At 42.2% G+C, this 22,945-nt stretch overlaps 1 protein-coding gene across 1 annotated transcript in view; it reads right to left on the reverse strand.

The window, feature by feature from the left end:
• Positions 1-2,116: 2,116 nt before the first annotated feature.
• Positions 2,117-22,945, reverse strand: part of ATP9A (ATPase phospholipid transporting 9A) — a 60,629-nt gene continuing 39,800 nt past the window's right edge. Inside the window, exons 15-28 of the mRNA XM_086474613.1 lie at positions 21,937-22,098; positions 15,461-15,553; positions 14,540-14,623; positions 13,495-13,665; positions 11,496-11,594; positions 11,122-11,211; positions 10,839-10,983; positions 10,256-10,320; positions 9,315-9,470; positions 7,832-7,896; positions 6,901-7,009; positions 5,529-5,586; positions 3,396-3,599; positions 2,117-2,253 (exon numbers count right to left, since the gene is read on the reverse strand). Of these exons, the coding sequence (XP_086330739.1) occupies positions 2,117-2,253; positions 3,396-3,599; positions 5,529-5,586; positions 6,901-7,009; positions 7,832-7,896; positions 9,315-9,470; positions 10,256-10,320; positions 10,839-10,983; positions 11,122-11,211; positions 11,496-11,594; positions 13,495-13,665; positions 14,540-14,623; positions 15,461-15,553; positions 21,937-22,098 (1,638 nt within the window). The remainder of the gene's footprint in view (positions 2,254-3,395; positions 3,600-5,528; positions 5,587-6,900; positions 7,010-7,831; positions 7,897-9,314; positions 9,471-10,255; positions 10,321-10,838; positions 10,984-11,121; positions 11,212-11,495; positions 11,595-13,494; positions 13,666-14,539; positions 14,624-15,460; positions 15,554-21,936; positions 22,099-22,945) is intronic.

Below are 22,945 nucleotides of genomic sequence, written 5' to 3' on the forward strand. Positions count from 1 at the left end.
GGGACTTCAGACAAGAGCCTAATCAGAAGACTGCCACAAAAGAAAAACCTGTGAGTTAGATTAAAGAGCATTTGCTGGTTTTATTCCTGAAGGATTTTAAAACATAATTTTCCAAATTAAGAGGGCTTCCCCCACATGAAATAACAAGGTCATATGGACTTGCACTTTCCTCTCACCCTGACCCACATGCATTATGAAGCACATCCAATTTCTCTCTAAATCTGGAACTTGCTTCCCTTCCTCTCTGATATTTACTCGCAGGAACTGAGAGCAAGGAAGGCAGGTCAGGTTGTGCAACACAGCGCCCTGGAGCGCACAGGAGCAATTACCGCACATCGACCACGCAAACCACAGCTATCTTAGATCTGAAAATCCAACACGTACCACTATGGGTCAACACAGACTGCAGCTCTTTTAAAACAACACTCCCATTTTCCACTGATTTTCACATCAGGCCTTTTAATGCAGCACTGTGCTGCTCGCAACAGTGGAAATGCCTGTAGCAATGGCAACAGAAGCTGGTAGTAGTCCATTAAAGAGATTCAGCATGGCACAGAGACAACCAGGGAGCTTCTGTTTCTCACACCAGCGTGGCTGCCCTGACCTGGAAGTGCTGCCTTGAAAGAGGAGAAGCGAGCTCAAGCTCTGGGCTCTGCTGTTCCTGGTCCCTCCATGCAGCCTACCAACAATGGTGCCAAGCAGTGCCAGCTCTGGCAGGGGTTTTTATGATGTGGGAACGAGACAGCAAGCAACTAATTTAGCACAGACTAAACAGCCATTAGATGTTTGAGGATGGTTGCCACTAAAAGCTCATCCATGTTTGATGCACGGACACAACCATAAAAGGTTCCCGTAACTCTCTGTCCTTCTCCTGAGCAGCCTAAGTATGTGCTGCTCTCCTCACAGTATTATAACGTAGGCCAACACTTATTACAAAACCAGAACTCATTAAGTTCTAATTTTTGAAAATTAAAAATACATAAATTTGCTCTCTGCACAAGCCTAATGCCTTCATATGAACCCCACTTCTGCGATTCAAGTTTGTTTTTTAGAGCAAAGCAAGTGCAAGGTTCTCAAAAACTGCCTCTGCAGGGAGTATGTCATGAACAACATCCACCTAGGAGTGCCTCAGCTTATTTGCAGCTCGTCTTCACAGTTTCACCCTAACAGGAAACAGATTTTGTGTAGCTGTGAAGAGTAGCAGCTCTGTGACCTCTCCTTTCAGTCTCCAAGGATTCAAGACACGTCTGCCACATTGTCTGCAGAACAGTACGAGTCTCTTGTCACGTTGTCGAAATATTTCGAGTCTGATCAACTGCAAATTTCTTTTCCAAAGAGGATTTGCTTTAGTTTAGATAATTTTCTCCTATACAAATAAATATAGACTAAAACTATTGTATCACCAACTCCTTTTAACAGGAAGCACAAAAGCTAAACAAAACCGAATTTCTTCTTTTCAGACTACCTTTTCTCTGTATTTATCAATGACTGGATACCTCCAAAATCGCTAGGGTGACCACATTTCAACTGAAGGAAAATCTCAAACATGCTCAGATTCTCAAGTGTGTCTAGGTCCGACATGCCGGAGCCCCATTATGGAAACAGCTTGCCATAAATCAGGAATCAGCTGTCAGCAATATAGTGCATCACCTACATTAAGGCGTTTCCAAGATGTACAAAGAATGTAACTACTCGGATCAAAAAGATAAACAATATAAAACAACATAACACAATGCAAGGAACAGCACTGGTACTTTAAAAAATAACTCAAATTTGTCAAATGTAAATTCCAAGGTCAGTTAGCAGCCTTCAGATACTTTTAACCGTGCATGAGAAACCTAACGTCACAGTTACATGCATTAGACCCCAGTTAAGTTGAACAAAAGTGACAAGAACTGGATGAACTAACAAGTGCCTCCACCCTCAAAAAATTCCCTTTTATCGTTCAGTTTCCATTCACAGCAGTTGTGAAGTCTTTTTCAATAAAGCAGCATGTAATAGAGACTACCACATGATCCTTATGCAAATATCGGACGTATTCATTATAGTAATAACTACACGATTTTGTCTCTCAGCCACGTGCAGTATTTGTCTCTGGTGTGCAAGGAGAGCAGCCCTAGGATGTGAGCTTCGAATAGCTTGGGGGAGAAAACCTTCGTCTCAGGTACTTCAGGACGTAGAGGGGAAGGCAGCTCACCAGAGTGATGACGGTGACCTTCCACAAGAATGACAAAGTTGCAATGAAGTAAACATCTGTATAAAGAAAAGAGCACAAAGTCAATGAAGGTGGCAAGTACGTTCTGGGAAGAGGTGCAGAAAAGCAATTCAATCTACCAACACTTCTCAAACTGCCTCACCTTCTCCACACTCTAGTTCAAAGCTCATACGATACCTGGTTCCTCGCTCTTCTGCTCTTCTCTTCCACAAAAGACACAGCTTTCTGCACAGCACATTTCAGTAAGGCACACAACTCCTCACAGGCAAGTGCCCATACATAGCCCATCTGACACAGGGCTGTCCATCTCCTGGCAATACTAAGCTTCCTTTAAATGGACTACTTGTCTTCTGACTCTGGGAGCTGCCCTCTGTTTACTTGCTGGTAGTCCAGCAAATGCATCTCTTGACTCAGTTACAATACCTCAATCTTTGCAAAAATAGGTGAAGCATCGTTCAAAATGGAGCTGGTATACCTATATGCAAGAGATACAGATCTAGCCCATTAGGAAGTTATCCTCATCATCTTCAGAGTTAGCAAAGAGCTTTATGAAAGAAGTAGTGACATCTTGTGGTTCCCGAACAAACACTGGAACAAACCCTACAGATCTGATATTTGCAACCAGACAGCTACTGGGGGAATCTTGAATTCCTCACCCTTTTTGCTTTAGTCAGGGAAAAGGATTAGCTCTGTTTCAGGCAACTAAAAAAACCACCACCCACCCAACCAAAAAACCCAGAAAAGAAGGGCCCCAGTGAAGCAGATAAAATAAGGTAAGTTTTAGGATGCAGGTCCTTCACCCACTTAAAAGATGAAATCTTTCAAACCAACAACAGACTTCAATCTGTAGTCTCAAATTCAGTTCCCATATGGAAATGAAGACCACTGTTACACGTGACAGCTGATACTTGGTGGAGCTCCGAAAGAACGGATGAGGTTCACTGGGCAGCACACAGTCTACTGACCACCTTTACCTCCTCTAGCATTTTGCCACGAGAAGGAACCATAAAGTATCTTTCAAGTGTCTTCAAACCAAATAGAGCTTATTCTGGTCAGAACCACCGCCACTGTAATTATTGCTGGCTTCACCAACAGCCTTTAAGCTCAGTTCAGCTCTTTACAGTCCTGTTACTATTCAGGTCACAAACTCACTGATTGGAGAAAAGGCGTTTAACCTTACCAATAAACTCATGTAAGAAGACCAGAGAAGCTATGTAGCAGGAGAGACTAAGCAGCTCAGCCACTATCATGAGCCAGTGCCATGTCTGGATTGTCAATGCCACCATCAGTAACTCGGTGAGAATCAAGGACGTGAAGGAAATGGCAACAATGTGGACAAACTCGGATTCAAAGAGGAGGAGTGCTCCATACATGATGATGCTACCTGCAAGGGAATGGAACATTTGGGTATTTTATTCAAACGCCAGTCTAAGCTCTAAAACCCACTGCTAGGTCTTGGAAAGGCTGAAACATAGTCATGTCTTGAGACTGTTTTCATGAAACCTGATGAATGTAATGACAATCAATCAGTTACTATTTAGGAAACAGAACTGATGAGAAGACAGGGAAAAGTTACAGCAGAGGTGCCCAGACTTTTATAACAGTCTATCATATTCATAGACACAGGGAGATAGGAAATTAATACACGCTACTTTGGCAGCTGGAGATTGCTAACATCACGAAACTCTATCCTCCCAGAAAAGCAATTGGTCGCTACTCAGAAGCTACGAGATATCAAATACTCCTAAAACCTACTGCATTGCCTCAGTGCCCAGATGGAAGCAAGGTGTTGAAAAGCTCAGTGGATACAAGTTAGCCTCTCTTGGCACTACTTCAGCCAAGATCTCTCCCCTTTACACTTCCCCCTAAAAGGAGAACACACTAAAGCACTGTTAACGATGCATTGTTTTGTGCTCCCACTCTGGCTAGCCAGGGAATGCTCACAACGCCCCGCACGGCCACCTGCACAAATAACTCATGTTAGCAGCATGAGTAATCCGCACCAACATCCATCACACTAGGCTAGTTTCGGAAGGGAAAACCTGCAAGTGACTGGAGCTTGAGCCACAAAGTTCAAATCCAGCTGTGAACTTTCCAAAATTTAGGACTGCTCAAGTTTTCGGTCAGGCTCATCTCTGCTAGCAACTAGCCCAATTGTTTGGCCTGATGTTTTCTAGTTATTTAGTGCATCAGAAGTGAAGTCACTTTAACCAAATATTGTAACCAGATAGTGGTCTTAGCTCAGGAAGAAATCTTTCCCTCAATGCATCACCCTCTGGCTTTAGCTTTCCACCACTTTGCGTTTTCTATAAACGCCTTGGCTTTGCCATCGTATTTATACAGCATCAGAAGACCGTTATCCCTGTGGCAGGGTTCTACTGTATTTGATATCAGAAGATAATGCTAACAGAGCTTTTATATTCTTGGATTCACTCCCTACTGAGGATGTAATATCAATTAAATCAGTAAGGATTATCTGCTTATTTTGGCACATTTATTCTGACTCTCATTGATAAAGGAGTTTTGCAAACCAAGAAATTCTGTCACAGAATCATATTGCCATTTTAGCTTTATAGCTCCACATTATTTACGTTTACCACAATTCCCTGATCAACACTTATAGGGAGTATTTGAGTTTGAGGTTACTTGCTAAAAAAAAGACAAAATGAAAGAAAAGACCTTCTTAGACATATACCCCGATTACTACATTCACTTTTGGAAAATGGATGCATTGTAATTAAGGCATTTGCTTAACTTTTAGCAGCCTAATTAGAGTGTATGGGATATGTTCAAGAATTTGAGCCCTACTCTAGTCCTTCATTACAGATGGTTATGAAGTAACCAGAACTATTGCCACTTCTAATAGAGAGGGTTTAGATAAAATACACAAAGCTACAGGTTCTGTCTTTCGCATGCTGACTTAACCTGTATAACCTACAGGTTTGAAAGCCTTTTTCAAACGAAGGGAAGAGTCATAAGATCTACGCTACAGATGGAACAATTAAAGCACTGAAAGGAACTTGCACAAAACTACTAAAGGATGGTCCCAACGGGAAGATGTACGATGCTTTGAACTCCTGCATCGCTGCCTACAACAGGGTTGGCTAGTTGCTGCCCATATTTAGTTTTAGAATATTTCTTCCTTTGGTAACACTACCAACATTTTCTGAGACAAAAAACTCTATTATTCATTATCCCAAGGATGCATTGCTAAATTCACTTCATGACTGACTTAACTTCCTGCAATACAAAATGTTAGATATTCTGTACTCATTAAAACATCTAAAGGCACAAACAGAAGTTGATTTCTTACCTTGATAGATGCTTATTAAGACCCATATTAAAAACGTTTTGTATGATAACGGTCGTCCCTGGCAGGGGGGGAGAAGAAAAGACAAAGCTCCATTGTTTTTGTGTTGTGGTTTTTTTTTTGTTGGTTTTTTGTTTGTGTTTTTTTTTTAAATGAACTTTCACTTGCAGATCACACAGCAATTAATAAAAGAGAATTTGATGGTGAATTGGAAAGAAAACAAAACAAATCAACCAGCCCTGAGGTACTGTCTCTTTATTCTCATTTTTCATAATGCATGAAGGAGGCCTGGGACTGTAGAAGCTCACTGCTTGCACAGTACAGTACAGCCTCATCCTTACTGTACACATGATTAATTCAATGCAAAGATGTCTCATGAGTTCAGTCATAATGTGAAATATAAGATGTGTGTATACATATATATATGAATATATTAATATTATATTTCTAGACACACACATACACAAATCACCATCATATTGAAGGCAGATAGGTTTTTAAAAAAAGCATCTCCAGCCAACAGAGCTATACTAGTACAAAAACCCCCTATGTTTAGACCAGGCCTAAGGATGGTTGGAGAATTAGTGGTTTATGACATAAGAGACAACATACAAGTGAAACCAGATGGAGACTTATTCAGACTGTTGGAAAAACAGGCTTTGCTTCTCAGAGTATCTGTTTAACAGAAATCCTTCAGGGAAAGGATCTGTTGAAGACTCAGCCCACCCTTTTGTTCAATTAAGAAAGATGTTCCCAGTCTGCATACCCCAGTTATTAAAAAAAAAAAATCCAGGAAAATAAAAGGAACTTAAGACAAGATTTACCTTCCTGATATTCCTATGGTAAATACCAGAAAAAGTTTTCTTTGTCTAAGGAGAAGGACCCAACTTTCATGCTACAGCTACAAAAATGGCACAGGAACCGAACCTTTAGGTCCCTTTAGGTCATCCTCAAGGCAAATTTCTATTCAAGAAACTATGTGATAACCTCCTCCCTCCACTAAACGAGCATACTCCTTCCCTCCATCCCCTTTTCTGGCTTCAGAATAGTACCAAATCCCTGACAATTTCTCTTTCCCCTTTATTTTGGAACAAATCAGTAATATTAAATCTTTAGAATTTCCCACAGAATGGAACTTCTATTTCCCCAGACGTTTTTAATAAATTGTATTTCATGTAGGATTCAATAACAAACTGCCAGGAAATCTGGTTCTATCTGTTAATTCAAATTTGCCTTTAAAACAATTTTGCTTGAAAAACCTTGATAAATTTCTGTATCTACTGGTAATATATTTGACTTTACACATTTAGAGAGTTTCAAATCAAGATGGTGATCTTGCCTTAAACCAGAATAGACAAAAAAGAGTCTCCCACACCTTAAGAAGATCTTTGTAGAGCTCTGGGTACAACATTGCAACTTCAGATTTAACATCCTTGTCCAGAACTAGAGAAAACACTGGAAACATCGTGTAAATGGTGGAGTACCTGGGAAGAAGGTAGAAGACCAGTACGTTATCTAAGGTGTAGATAAGAAAACAGAAATGCTAGTCTTAGAAAGAAAATACAGTATTCTTGAAGTGCCAAATGATGTACATATTATAAAAACTTGCAAATGGAACACACCAGAGTTTTGCAAGTAGGGAAACCTGCAGGATTTGCTTTTTGAATGGCTTTTGATTAGAAACATTCATACATTGATGACTCGTTCAAGTATTGCAACTGGTGTTATAGGGTTATTAATGGAGCCAAGGACGGAACTGTCCACACCCCAAAGTTTGCTCTACAGTTCAGGCTTGATCCTGTTTGAATCAGCAGGCAATGGAGATGAATTTGCTGTTTGTTTTTTAATTACATACTCAAAAGTCTATAAAGTCATGGGTTTACAAGTGTAATCCCAGTATATTTCAGACAGGAACGGATTCCTCCTGTTGAAGAGGTTGGGCTGTCCCCCCTTTCTGACGCTGCCAGGAGCTGGGCAGGCTCTCACTGCTGCGCAGGCACCAGAGCATAACGACTACCTCTGCTTTTTACTAGGACCAAAGGAACAGCTCCTGTAGGAAGGCTTGCTTCTCATGTTCCCAGTGTGACAAACTGTCATCTTGGAAAGATTTCTACAAGTGTTAGCACTGCCTTGGTGGCTTTTCTCAGTGCAGAGGAGCAGAAAGGGGACAAGGATCACATCCATCTTCCAAAGCAGTGTTGTGAAAACAAGCAGAGTGGAGATATGCTTGCCTTGTGTGTTAATTAGCCGAAATCTATTAATTATGCACAGGTTTTCCACACTGTTAGTAAAAAGTGAGCTCTTACCCAATGATGAGAAAGCCTTGGTAGAGAGGAACTGAAGCGAAGTAAAACACTGATGAAAAAACAGCCTAGAAAAAAAAAAAAAAAGCTTTTCAGGCATTAAGATACTGCAGTAAAAGTAACAGCCTAGAAATATACTCTGCTCAAACTGGAACGTACTTGAAGTGGGTTCTCCAAATACCTGAAATGAAGACAGAAGAACGTAATATCAACCCTTTTTATTTCTACACAAACCTTGGATGAAAGCTATGTTTAACAGCAAACACCAGAGAGCTGGACTTGGAAACTTTTTGTAATGTAATTCCACAGAAAAGAATATAAAGAGTTTCCTCCAAAGCCCGCTGGTTTAGTCCAAGCTGTCCAGATGTTGCGAAGGACAGGTGCATACTTCTTTATGCCTGGATGATGCCTTCACAATGTAAAAAGAGTTAACACTCACTAATACAAACTCCAAAGAGTTCAAGATTAATTTTTCTTTTTTTTTTTTTTTTTTTTTTTTGGTCAAAAGTGACAGGTTTGTTTTCTGTTCTTGTTTTTCCGCTGAAGAGTAAGCTAGCCTGTCACCTGAGTTTGAACCTCTTGTCTCTATGCATCACTCTCCAATGTGTTCATTCTAAAAAGGAGAGAGGCCATAACCAGTCTTCTCAAAAATATCAAGTATTTTATTCAATAAATACTTAGTATTTTTAAGGAAAGTGTAAGTACACTATGGCGTGGAAATGCAACTCCCAAAGAGTAACCTCTGTCCTTAACTGTAACTTTCACTCAAGTCACCACAGTTAAGAACGGAATTTGGCTCACGAACTCTTAAAATCTCTTTCAACTCTCCCTGCCAACTGGCAATTGCATTTTTGTTACACTGAGGCTCTGAACACGAGCACCGTAAATTTTGTGAATACCAATCTTCTTCTAAGGTTCCCTTTGAAATGGAGAGGAACAGACCGCCTCCACGTTGCTGCAGCAAGTTGCTGAGTACTTGGGAAGGTTAATATGTGCTTCAGCAGCCTTCGCAGCATGACTCCTGTGAACACTCCACAGCATGCCAGACCGAGATTTCGGTAACCTCATCAGGGTCTGAGCCAAGTCCTCCTCAGTTGCTTACGTAAGGCTTTCAAATAGAGAGACCAAAGTTAAAACACAACTGAAAATAAGTGCACTTACTCAGCAGACGCCTTGAGAGTATTGCCCCGATCCAGATTTTCAGTATTTCCCAGCATTACCAAGTGACAGCAACAACATGCTGCATGAAAACAGTATTTCCTAAGGTAGAACACTGTTTGTCCAGTTTTGGAGAAATTGCTGATATTTGTCCAATACCAGTAACTTTCTTAAGTGTTTTCATATCAAAGTAACCACCTCATGTTCCAGCCCATGAAAACTTTCAGGAGAAGAAATAGTTGCACCCAAAATGAAAAAAAGAACTTTTACTTTTTGATTTGGCCTCTTCATGTCTCCATTGGAAAAACCCTCATGACAGTCCATTTACCTGCATTGTACTGATGCACAGGCTCCTGTGGATCACAAACTGACTGAGAGCCGCAGACCGTTTGTAGCTGTTCCTTCCATGCACCATCAGTAAACGACCCAGATGTTTAAACTGAGTGATAGAGAAATCAGCCGCAAGTGATGCCTGTTTTCCTTCCTGTGTACAATGGCAAGTAAGAGCATAGCGATATCATTTCATTATTGGAAAAAAGAAATATGGTATTATTATTTAGTTATCACTGACAGAATTTCCAAGAAAATTTGCAACGTATTAGGTGGAGGAGAGTATTACCTCAGCACTTCTGCCTTCCACCGTGGCTTTTAAGCAAAGAGCAAAAATATGAGGAGAATTCCCATTCGAACCCTGGCCTCCAATTCTAAGCAACCCTCTGGATTATGATTCACAACACGCATGTTAACGTGACACTCATATCAAGTCAGTTTTGAACACAAATTTTCAGTCTCAAAAGTTCACTCAATTTTAATGTTCTGGCTCACTGCAAGCAGAGTCTTTCCACTGCCGCCAAATCCAGTCTTGTCACTCCAAGCAGCTCCACATGCAGGAACCAGAGCTCTAATCCAGAGTTTGCTTTCTAAACTGATATAAACAGTTTTAAACTGTACACGTAGGGTATATGTTATCAGAGTAATTAAAACTCCAGCATTTGGAGCATCTATGCACGACTAAAAACCCCAAAACTAGCCACCATGGTCCAAACTCAGGGAATTTGCCAAGAACCAAATAATGACCTTGAACTCTGTTAAACAGTAGTCTCCTTTACAGCCAAATTATTTTTCATGATAAGGCTCTTGGTCTGATGATTATTCTTGTGGAAGCTTCTCGCTTTCTTGCACAAATTTCTGAGGATTCATTTAAGAGTTACTTGCAAACTAGCTCTTGAATTGCCATAGGAAATCTTATTAAACATGAGGTAATCTCACCTTTCCTTCAACTCCAACACCACAGTCAGCCTCCTGAATCATGCTAACATCATTCCCTCCATCACCTACAGGTCAGAGCACAGACAAACAACAGTTGTAGTTAAGCAACAGTGGCAACTTGCAACCCCACTGAAGGCATCTGCACCAGACTGTAATATTATTATTATAATATTAGAAGAAACATTCACCCTATCAACAAAAGCAAGGTTTTAAATAGAAAACAGGAATTTAAGTTCTTAAGAAGTTTTGTTTTGTTTTTAGTAGACCCACAGGTCACTGATCACTTTATCTGACTTGTAGGTGTACCATTATACCTACAACGCTGAAATAAAGCTCACAGATTAACAATGGCACTTTACCTGACCAAGTTCAAGCTCTGTTTTGCAAAGACACCACCCTAATATTTATGAGTAGTTTGTCACTGAAATTTCCATAAGCAAGATTTCTTCTTCTCAATCACCCCACAAAATCACAGTTCCCTAACTCAGCATTTCCAGGTGTTATGAGATGACACGTTCACTCAGAAGAAGAAAAAGTAAAGACACCATCCTACATGGTCCCTCCTCCCTAACTAGTCCCTTACCTACTGCACAGGTGAGTTTGCCCGTTCTTTCCTGGAGCAATCGCACGATCTGGGCCTTCTGTGTCGGAGCACATCTGCAGCACACAACGGCAGGGCACTGGCAAGCCAGCTCCATGAACTCATACTCATAGTATTTCAGACACACCTAATTTAGAGAGATCAGAAGCATCACCTATGTTTGTGCTACAGAAGTTTCTTTAAAAAAAAAAACCAAAAAAAAATCTGAATTCAGCCACAGCATTTTGGGACTGTTCCTGAACAGCCTGAGGTGTTTGGAGCCTACCTCCAGTGAGACACCAGAAATAACAAGAGCACAGTCGTGTTTCCGGCGGAAAGCATTCAGCTCTAGATGGGCTTGTCCACGGTTAGTCACCTGGGAAAAAGATGGCAACTGAGGAAGGGTTTGCTTCATCGGGGTGAAAAACCAAACAAACAAGTCTCAGAGGGAGCAAAAGGAATACGGACAGGCAGCACACTGAGTTATTCAGAGCACACAGTCAGATAAAAAAAAAACTCAGGGGATAGAAAGCTGGGTCAAAAGAATAAAAATATTTGGGGTATACTGCTGGAAAACAGTTGGGACTTCAGCAACCCTCCTGTCCCAGAATTTGGAGTCCCGAACAAGTCTGGAGAAAGGCATATGTGTGTGTTACTCACTAGTCTGAATATATGGATGTCCTGAGTCCGTGTCACCAAATGTGCATTCTTGGCTGTACACGTGGCTGTCTCTAACTTATCCCCTGTCAGCATCCACACCTAAAATCCAAATATTAATGTATTAAAAAATACGAAACTTAACAACCATGTACGCAGGACATCCAGAAGTACCACCTGCCAGTTGAGGTATATAAAAGGATGTTAGAATACACACACATATTACTCTTCTAAAAAAGCCCTATTTTAAAACACGCAAGAAAATTCTCACAGATGAAAGACAGCAGAGCTTTTAAAGAGGCTGAAATGCAAAAGAAGTTACAAACTATGTGCAACATTTTTCCCACCTGCAATATTTCAAGATTCTGCTGATAAACCCACAAAACGCCACCTAAAGAATGTGTATGCGTGTGTTAATGTGTCCCACCCCAGCTATTTCTCGTACGCTGAAATAAGTGGGCCTTGCCGCAGAAAGATCCCTCATGGCCCTGCCTGAAATGTGGATGATGCAACTGGGGTTAGCTCACTGCTGATGTGTGCGTCTGGAACAGACTAAGTTGGTGGTTGTGTGTGTGCGTTGTTTTTTTTTTAAATATACACTGCTCTTTTTATTTTGTGCTGGTGAGGGGACATTAGAAAGCACTGTCAGCAGCAATACCCTGTTATAATCTGTCAGGGAATTCCCTCAATTGTGTAAATATATCAGAGTTTGGGGTTTTTTCCCCCCACTGGTGTTTTCATTCTTTCAAGAAACCACCCAAGAATATTTAACAAAACTTAAAAAAAAAACCCACCAGAAAACAAAACACACAAAGACTCACTTATTTGTTTAATAATCTGAGATTGGAAAGAGATTTGATCCTAACAAGATGGTCCCTGTAATGAACTACAAGCCTGCCTTCACTCTTGATTTACTTCTTGCATGCAATACCCTAATGAACATACCATAGCAAGGACTGCTCAGAAGTGCCGTACTTGCTGTGTGATGACACGCTCCACACCCTGACACCAACTCCAGCCAAGGTGAAGAGAAAAAATGAAACTGCTTTGGAACAACTGGCCAGGACTATGCTGCAGGGGGAGAAAGCCACAATGCAGCTAGGGAGCTCTGATTCCACTCATCTCACTTCTTTGCTGAAGTCCCCGCTGTTTACAGGGATAGCTCCAAACAGAAAGCACTTTTGGAAGCTTTTCCCAAGCCTTGAATTCTGTTTCCTGCCTAAATCCCCAACACACAGCCCTGCTTTGGATTCGCAGCATGGCTTAAGATTTTTGCTCACTTTGCTACTTAAAGCAGAGAAACCACAACCAGAAACTTTTACCTGCTTTTCTTGCCCAAATCTGAATGCTTACTCTATTATTTTTTTTTCCTTTTGCAAGTTCGGGATCTGACTGACAAGTTTTCAGAGAGAGAAACTAAGCAGGCATCACACCGGCTCCCTCACTGCTGAGCACGGCTCAGGCCGCACATTCTGTGTCTCAATCTTAGACGCCAGAGCCCAGTAAGCTGGAAAACACCCGCCCAGTCCCTGATTCTCTTGGCTCAGACCCCCTCTAGTGGCTACTGAAAACACTTATATTCAAGCTGCAACCCCCGCACGGGTGGGTATTCATGCACCAGCGACCAAACACATCCAAAGCGGTCTCGTTTTGTGCAACTATCTGAAAGAAACAATTGCCCAAAAGCCTCCTGTAGCCACCCTCCTGCCTACACACTCGGTTTCTCTGCAGGAGCCAGAGTGCGTTAGGGGAGGAAAAGCACAAAAGGTGACATGCTTTCACATATTTAGTTAACATTTACTACTTTCAGCATCTTCTGTTCCCAAAGTGATGTTTAAAATGCAGCCGTGGGTCCTGCTGTTCCCACTCACAGAGGGCACCTGGTGAAACGTTTACCTTGACAAGGCCCCGAAACTACCTCAATTTACTGTTTGTAGGACTGTAACACATACTCCAGAGGGTCTAGGTGTTCCTGGTAGAAGTAACACCAGGTTAGGCAGACCTTAATGCCAGCGTTTCTCAGCGTCTCCAGAGTGGGTCTGACATCTGTCTGCAGCTGATCCTCCACGCCGGTGAGACACAGCAGCTCCATCTCCATTTCCAGGCTCTCGATGACTGTGGCTACCTTCAGCGAGCGGTCGTGCACACTTAGCTTTGCCTGGACGTAGCGTGCCTGAGGACAGAGCAGACACAGCCAGTCATTCACACAGCCAGCCTGCATTTTTGTGGAATACAGGGCTAACCAGCACGAGTGTTAACCAGTTAATCTCCCTCTATTAACTGTCATTCAGGGATGCCACTTATAACGGCTGGTGCACACAACGTGCTCGTTACAGAATAAGGCAGAAAATATCTCAGGAAGCTTTTGTCGTTTCTCCCCTGTGCTGCTCAAGCTGGGCAGCACGGTGCACAGCACGTCCCTGCGCACACAAATGCACAGCAGCTGCTGAAGTGACACCTGCAGAAAGCCTGGAAGTGACTCCCACGCACCACAGGTCTAACCATGGTTTCTGCAACTAACACATTTACAAATGATGGCAATAGAGAATCCTAAGCATTTCCACCATCTCATCTCTGCATTTAACTAAACAGTTCTCCTTCACATTTTGCTGCCTGGCATAAGTAGATTAGCGCTGTGTATAGAGATCCATCAAAAAAACCTCACACACAAAGCCCAGCTGGGTTATACTCTGGTTGTTTGTAGTATCTCTGGATGTCAGAATGTGACAAGGAAAATTAAAAGCCAACACATGTCCCCACACAAACTCAACTTGTTTAATAAGTGATCAATATTTGCAGAATTTATAACTGCAAGATTATAAGGCAGGATTCAGGAACTGTTTTGGAGGGTCCTGGCTGGCATCCATTTTCATACGTATCACTTAAAAAGCAACTTTGATTAAAAGAACAGCAAGACATTGAAGAATGACAATTCTAGTGGACAGAGTAAGGAGATGAGAGGCAGCGTTATCATGAGAGGTCTGTGAGAATCACTTCAGTGATTGTTTGTTTAAAAACAAAGGAAAAAAACCCAAATAAAAACTTACTTCAAAGTCTTGATACTGCTCTTCTGTCAGAGACTTCTTGGCTACGACAAGAACCCTCAGGCCTTCCCGAGCCATGTTACCACACTGGAAAGAAGCGTCACATTGTAAACCATAAACTGCATCTCAAGTAAGATGGTTTATGCACAGCATGGCAGAGATGGCAATGTAAGATAGCAGGTTAAGAAAATAACCGTCCCATTTGAGCAACCCCAGTGAGTCTGTAACATCTGATAAAGTGCATGATAAACCTGAGAGGAAAAAAGGAGATCTGCGATGGTTTGTTATCTATCCCAGTGATCAGAAACAAAAAAGTCCTCTCTGCTATACCAGTGTGGCAAACCCAACCCCACTGATTTAATTTTCTCTGTCTTTAAGTAAAAAGATACAAGTCTGATTTGTAGACTTCAAATCTTTGGCCATCAACTCTTTCAAATAAGACCAATGTATTATTGTACTATATTCTTTGAACACCAGGGTTTGGGAGTGGGGAGAATCAGTAACTGAAGCTACTGCTATGAAGTCTTTGTCAACATTACTACTAACCTGACAAATATACCCCAGTACAAAGCTGCCAAATGTAGTTTTAAAATTAGACCTTTCAGTCTAACATAAATCCAAACACAGGATCAAGCCCAGGATAAATTTGGTGATCTTGAGTGGCAATCAGTTTCAAGCAAAATCCATTTTATTTACAGGACTTATTCTGCACTATGTTGAACTTGCTCCTGACTTCCTAGTTACTGCATATATATTTAGCTGAAGACTAATCCAATGTATTGCAAGATCAATGACCTTGTGGCTCGCAGAGGTTTTAGCAGTTATGTCCACTGCCACACTGACAAGCTTTATCATGCATTGCCCTGGAAAAAGAAAAGCACTTGCATGAGAAACCCTCTGTATGAAGGGGAGACATCTCCATACCTCTTCTTCTAGCCAGTCGTTGTACTGCACAATTCCAGCCATCACCACATCAGCCCCCTTCATATAGAAGGTGATCTCTCCTGTTGATTCATCCTGCAGATATGAAACAGAAGAGTCTAAGTGGGGCCAATACTAGCATATTTGGAGTGGCCCAGCAAACCAAGTGATGAGTTTTCTGCACATCAGTCACAAAAATGTCTGCACTCGATGAGGCTGAAGGCCCATCTGGCTCAGCATCTTGTTTCAGGGCCAAAAGGAGATACCTATTCAATTGCAACTTGGTTACTCACAGCAGGAATTTATGCTTCAGACAAGGATGACCAGCTTTTTAATCGGCAAGATGTAGTTTCCATGCAGACACCTCTCAGTCCTTACTGCATGTGCCTTTGGAGCAACTTCTAGCCCTCACTCTGAAAATTTATGTCATACTTACCTGAAACAGTAAAACAGATGCACAAAGCTTAACTGAGTAAAAAAAAAAACAAAAACCAAAAAACAAACAAAACCCCCCCACCACACTAATTTACCTCCTCTGTTATATTATATGGCATGAGCATAACTAAAGTCGATGCTTGCCGCAGAAAGGTTAGATTGCTCCCTGCCTTATCTGATCCAAGTAATTTGTAGGCTGCAAGCAAATTACCACAAATTAAAAAAATCCTTTCTAACCAGACAGATACCTAAGGCGGTCACAGCTATTAGTATTACAAGCTAATGGAAACCCTGGCAATTTCCTCAAAGGAGACAAAACAATGAATAAGGAACAAACTGCTCTGTAAACCAAGATAGCCACCAGGGATAGGAAGAAAATAAACTTGACATGCAAAAACAAAAAGCCCAGGAAGGTCTAGAAATAGATAGCTGTGAATGAAGGAGGAGAAGTACTTCACGAAAAAAAAAAGAAATGAAAGAAGAGCACAGTGGACACTTTCATTCTCACACTACTAAACATACATGTCAGTCTGCCCCACCATTACAGAAACTAGTGGTGAAGGTTCTCGCACATGAAGAGTTTGGGTCAGCAGGTAAGAGCCTAATATCCTGTGACACTGGCAAAACAGAGTTTAATCCAGAGGAGAAAAAAAAAAAAAGAAAAAGAAAAAAAAAGCAGCACCTGATGCAGATACTAAGAACACAAGTGTCTTTGCTAGGGAAATTAAAAATAGCCAAGGATAACAAAGCTCCTTTGATGAGCATTTTTGCCAAGCTCAGAGATATTCACAAGGAAGATTCTTATAATTAAGCTTAAGCATGGTTTTCAATGTCCAGCCTTCATATACCGATACCCACACATCCCCAAAGCAAAATGCGTGTCACACTACCAAAACAACTAAAATCTGCTTAAATAAAACACGCTTTTGGCAGTAGCCAAAGGTAAGCTTTATCTATGAAGTTATTTGATTAAAAAGTGTCTAACAACATCTCTGTAGGAAACCAAATAAAGACTCCACTTCCCGTGCTGCAGAACTGGCCTAAGATAGTTTAGATTTTTTGTCCAATATAAATACTGTATCAGCTATCTCCTTGCATTAGTCATTTCCTCTCACCGAGTTCAATAGGAGGTTAGTGTGTTCTCATATTATGGTAAGATCGCACTATAAATCTACACAGAGATTTGCCAGTTATATTGTTTTGGAGAGGCATCTTTTTCCACCGTGGTCTGACTTTGGCCACGGTTCAAAGGCTTCTTTCAATTCCAGATATGACAATAGCACTATCTTTGCTTTACAACAAAGATGATTCCACATGGGTAACGGGGAAAAAAAAGCAAAGAAAAAGAAGAATGGAAAATATTGTGGTCAAACAAACAGGCCTTCTTTCAAGAAGAAGATAAGTCAGTAAACAGTACGGTGAAGAGTGGCTGCTTTGGTAGAACAAGACTTCTTAGAACTGAAATAATCAGCTACAGAAATGACAGTTGATCCCAAGTAAACAAGCAGATATTGCAAAAATATCCCAAACAAGGCAACATCTGCTACTTGTTTTCAATATTAACTACTACTTTATTTACTAAAAGTTATGTTGAAGGAGATCTTTTTATAGGAGCCAGAGCGGACAGGACCAGCAGGGGAGACGGATGTCTCTGCCAAGGACTTCAGTAACAGCATTACTGGGCTGGATGCGTGAATCACTTGCTGAAACTCTATACCTAGACTGTATAGGAAGCCTGGCAAGACGATCGCAATGGCTCCCGCTAGCCAAAAAAAACGCAGTTTAGAAGAATGGGCAATATCGGTGCAGTTGAGCAGAAAATACTACCATTTGAATTGTACTCCCTGCAATCCTGAGTGAAGTTTCATTCTGCAGTTTCTCCCTCCCTCCCTGGCTGCTCACGGTGTATGCTGTCTTCTGGATACTTCATGCTACCTTCCCTCCCCTAATTTGTTTTTGTTGTTTGGGTTTTGTTTCAGTTTGGGTTTTGTTTGTTTGTTTGTTTAAAAAAAAGCAGCACAGTTTTGGAAGATATGCTGAAGAGGTAAACACCTTGCAAGCCATGGATCAAAACCAAATGGAGTGCCTACACGTGCATACATGTACGTTTAATAAAAGAAAATATTACTTGACAACTACCTATTTATAAACTCTTCTTTTTCAAAATGAAGATGAAAACCCTGCTTGAAGATATTATTTTGGAGTACAGAGGAATGTGGCAAAGTAACACCCAGGCATCCACTACTCAAACCCTACTTCTGCAGGGAGCTGATTTTAGTGGCTTAGCAGCAGCTCAATGGCTGCAAAGTAGAGACACTCAATTAACAAGCACAACAGGGGCTACTGCTTCTACTAACAGCATTTACAGCCAGGATCTGCGCCTGTTGTTGCTCCCACCGACCACAAGTGGGAGTTTTGCTGGGTTTGGCAGCAGTAATATTCTAAGTACAGAAATGCAAAATGGAAACCTTTTCCTTCCCAAAAGGGGAGAAAGTAGATCACTCAAATCGAAGAGGAAAAAAAAAAAAAAAGGATTCTTTTCCAATCACATAAGAAAATTTCAGGGCACCCACTTCTCTGCTGAGCCTAAAAACATAATTTAATGAAATGTACCCTGGCTTCCAACGGTTAGTCCACTTCTTATACCTTTGATAAAACAGCATCTTATCTAAAATTTGCACTTAGAGTAAGCAATGGCGAGGGAGGTTGTTTAGTCCTCCCTCTTGTATTGCTAATATTTTTATTCCAGATCTTGAAAAGGTTGCCTGAAGTCTCCACATCATTTTCACTATAAGAATAATGTGAAGAATTTATACTTGCTGAATTTAAACGGGTGTGCCCTATACTTGTCGCAGCTACCCCATGCAGAACGAAACGTTCACGGGAACACTGACAACTGTGTACGTTCAACTGCATTCAGTCGGATCTCTAGGTTCACAGATTTAACACACCGATTACTTGTACAAGCTCAGCCTATCAGCCCACTTCAACTAACATTCCTGCCCTTGGGCATGTTTTAATATTCCAAAGCCTGGAATAACTTGAAATACAAATTTGTCCCCCCTACACCATACTCCGGTGTGTGATCCAGAACTTCAAAGTAGTTCCGTGAGCAACAGGAGATCCAGGTCCAGACCTTATAGCAGCCTTCCAGTATCCAAAAGGGGCCTACAAGAAAGCTGGAGAGGGACTTTTTACAAGGGCATGTAATGATAGGACAAGGGGTAATGGCTTTAAACTGAAAAAACCTGAAAAATTTAGATTAGATATTAGGAAGAAGTTCTTCACTGTGAGGGTGGTGAGGCCTGTGAGACCCTGGCTCAGGTTGCCCAGAGAAGCTGTGGCTGCCCCCTCCCTGGCAGTGCTCAAGGCCAGGTTGGATGGGGCTGGGAGCAACCTGGTCTGGTGGAAGGTGTCCCTGCCCATGGTGGGGGGGTTGGAACCGGATGATCTTTAAGGTCCCTTCCAACCCAAACCATTCTGTGACTCTATGATACTCAGGTAGGATAACACAAATACAGCCATTTGCATGAGGTGTAATGATTTTCAATCTGCATTAAACACAGGTTGTCCTTCATGAGTTTGTGAAAATAATTATATGCACATGTTACAGTTCCATTTTTATCACCAAATCTCTTAGTAACAGGAATACCGAAGTCCTCTGTAATATTTGTCGTTGTTGAATACAACCACTGCATTGCTCCATTTTACTTCATCCCCTCATGGTGCTGTTTCTGACAGCGGCTGTGCTCTTCCAGGGGTCCAGGGAAGTTGAGATTTGTGAAGCTACCAAACATCAGCCAATAAAGCAGATCAAATAAATCTGCTATCAATGAGGCCCACATGCAATATTGATCCCGACTGCTTCTAACTAAAAACAAAGGCTACTCCTCCTACTGTTGTAACTTAAAACCCATGAGGCAGACGATACTTTTACACCCTATTTCCAGATACCCCAAATAAACATGCAGCAGCCCAGTTTTACCACAAAGTAAACAGAGGCAGGAAAAGAAGAAAAAAGAGAAAAAAAAAGCAGCAGCAAAAGAAAAAACCCACCAATCTTACCCATTCTCCTCACCCTAAACAACAACATTGCAGATCCCATAAAATGATACAACAAATCATATCTTGCCCTGGATTATAGGCTGATTCTATGATTCATATTCACATTTTAGACTCCTGGTACCAATTATCTGTCTGTACCCTCAATAAAAAAATAACAAGGATGTTTTAATTATCTCCAAAAGAAATATTCAGAGTGCTTCACCTTGTTTGCTTTGCAGGCAAATAGAAGTGCCTTACCATAGGCATTTGTTTATCTTGCTAACGTTGATTCTCTAGCACTACCTTGAAAACCATGATGATAATGGTGACAACTGATCTCAACTGTTTTTAACACCCACACTTTCTTCTTCTTCTTTCTTTTTACGGTAATTTTTTTCTGCGAGTCCGATCTTCTATTGTATTTGTATACAAAACCACAAAGTTATGTGTACAATTTCATCTGGGCTGCTGCTGATAAAGGTACGTCCACAAATGCTCCCTTTTACCTTAACTCGGCTATTTTCAAGCCCTGCTCATGACACTGTGTTCTCAGCATGGCTGAGGGCTCTGTTACAGAGTTAAAAAAAAATAAATTTCGACAGTTGCCTGCAGCAACAAGTGCTTCTTCCTGCAGTGCTGTACTTCCACGGGGTGTGAGAGGACTTTCAGTGCCTGGCAGAGATCTGGGCACCACTTCCACAAAACCACAAAAAATATCCTGAAGCTATTTGTTGTGGCATCAGACCAGGATCCCCTCCCTCCTTCCCACTTGATGCCATTTCCATCACTCTGTTGTACCACTGCAACCAGCTGCTTTGGAGATGCAGTGTTAGCTGGACCCATGAACCTGCTTGGGTTCATGCTCCTGGCTGACCCTGTGGTGGGGAAAGCACTTGTGACCCGGGTCAACTCACAGCCCCAGTCCACTGTACAGCCCCCCAGCTCTGCCAGCATGATTGCCACATGACACGACAGGAAGGGCAGGAGCTTTTGGATTGATGAAAAGACAACCCCAGGGACACAGAATAAGGCATCAAAGTCAGCTCAAACTTCCCCGAGACACTGCTGGTGCCTGCTCCCCTGGAGAGAACAGTCCTGCCCCTGCCAAGCTCCTCCTCTTCCTCGCTGTGTCGGCCACTGTGGGAGGGGACACAGAATTTGCGTCCAAGGGAACAGGGTAACTGTGACTATTTCTTTTCTTGGCAGTGCTGGCTTCTAAATTTCCTGAAACAACAGCCCTACCCGAGAGATAACATGGCATCTCTGATATTATCAAAGCTGCTGAGCCTTGGTTCAGCACACACAGCGAAAACACTGAGATTTTAGCTCTCATGTCCCACAAGTCCCTTCTATGTCTCCTCCCACCACGCACGCTTGCAGCAAAAATCCTCTCCCAATGTTCTGCAGCATCCCCAGGGCCCTTGGTTTCACAGTCGGAAGGAAACACTCGAGCTCCCTTTTCCTTCCAAGCACCATCCTGGAGGCCCTGTTCCACCGCCAAGGAGTTACTTCCAGTTGCTGGCAGTGCTGGCTGACAGCCTGGCTGGACACCCGTCCCTGACCTGACACTGCCCCCGATAATGTGTGCACAAAACCACACAGGGAGCTGTATGGCAGAAACCCACCCCATTTCAATAACAAATTGAAAACAGCAGCTGGAAGAAGCTGGAGCTGCAGAAGACACACACGCCCCGAGTGCCTGAAGCTTGGGCTCCTTCGTTATTTTGAGCAAGGGACCAAAGATCAATAAACTAAAGATGCCCCAGGGCACTACAGCACTTACCACCAAATATGGCCAAGGAAAAGGGTGTATCACTAAACAAGCCCAGCCATGAGATGCTATTAGCTCAAAACAGAGAACCAGCTTACAGCCTGAGGTAGAAGAGACTGCAAAACTCGGCCAGGAAGAACAGTACAGCTGAGAGTAAATGTTCTACACGTTTCACGTTGCATTAGAAGGCGATTCGCAAAGACATGAGAGCTTACCCGCAGCCACTTACCCGTACGATTATCCCCATGCGCTTGCTCTCGTAAGTGAAGGGGAAGATCTGGAGGATGGTGAAGTTCAGGATGTGGCCACCCGGTGTCCTCAGCTGCACGGAGGACTGGTCTCTGCCGACCAGCGTTAAGCCCACGCTCTCGGTCCACTGTACCAGGGCCACCTGAGAGGAGAAGGCCATGGTGAGGGCAGCCAGCCCACACCATACCCCCTGAGGAGCACCAGAGGGGGAAGGAATAGCGGGTGGGGGCTGCAAATAAGTTCATTAGTCATTAACGGCGCTACAGTATGGATCTGTTCATACATGCCGGTGCTCCTGTATGGCTCTTTCTGACGTTAGATGCTTACTAACAGTATTTTTGGGGTTTGGGCAGCCGAGCTCCTGCCCGATTCAGCTGCCAGGCTGTCCTAGACTCTCCGCAGGAGGTGGCTGGCTCCCTGCCTTTGACTGCCACATCCTGAAGGACAACCTTCAGCAAGGGCAGGCACAGGTACCCTCTGCCCAGGCATGCCGTGCCCAAACCTCTGCTTGGGCACATCAGGCAAATCTCTTTACAAACACTTACTTCAACGTGCTATTTCCCAGCTTCCTGATTATGAAATCAAGAATTCAAAACAATGCACTCATCCTGGATTTACAGTATCAAAGCCAGAAACACTAATGCAGAGCATATTAAAAATTCATATTAAAAAAGCAAACAAACAAAATGAGCTCTGTGTTACACTCTATCTGTTTGGTAGTACCAATTCATCAACAACTTTCAGCCTCTGTAATGATCAGCAAGACAGCTGAAGGCTGGCTCACAGGCACTTCTTAGCAGAGAACCCCTTCTCCCCAAACATTAAAAACAAAACAAAACAAAAAACCCCAAACACCCCCCCGATTTTTCAAGGCACAGACCCGAACTCATTTAATTGAACTTAGACGGGTATCATTGTGATTGCAGCTTCTAGTATTTAAGGACCTACAACACTGAATTCTTTACAGGCTTTCACTAGATTAAACGAGA

The sequence above is a fragment of the Leptosomus discolor genome, chromosome 17, assembly GCF_034619465.1.
Source record: "Leptosomus discolor isolate bLepDis1 chromosome 17, bLepDis1.hap2, whole genome shotgun sequence".
NCBI lineage: Eukaryota > Metazoa > Chordata > Aves > Leptosomiformes > Leptosomidae > Leptosomus > Leptosomus discolor.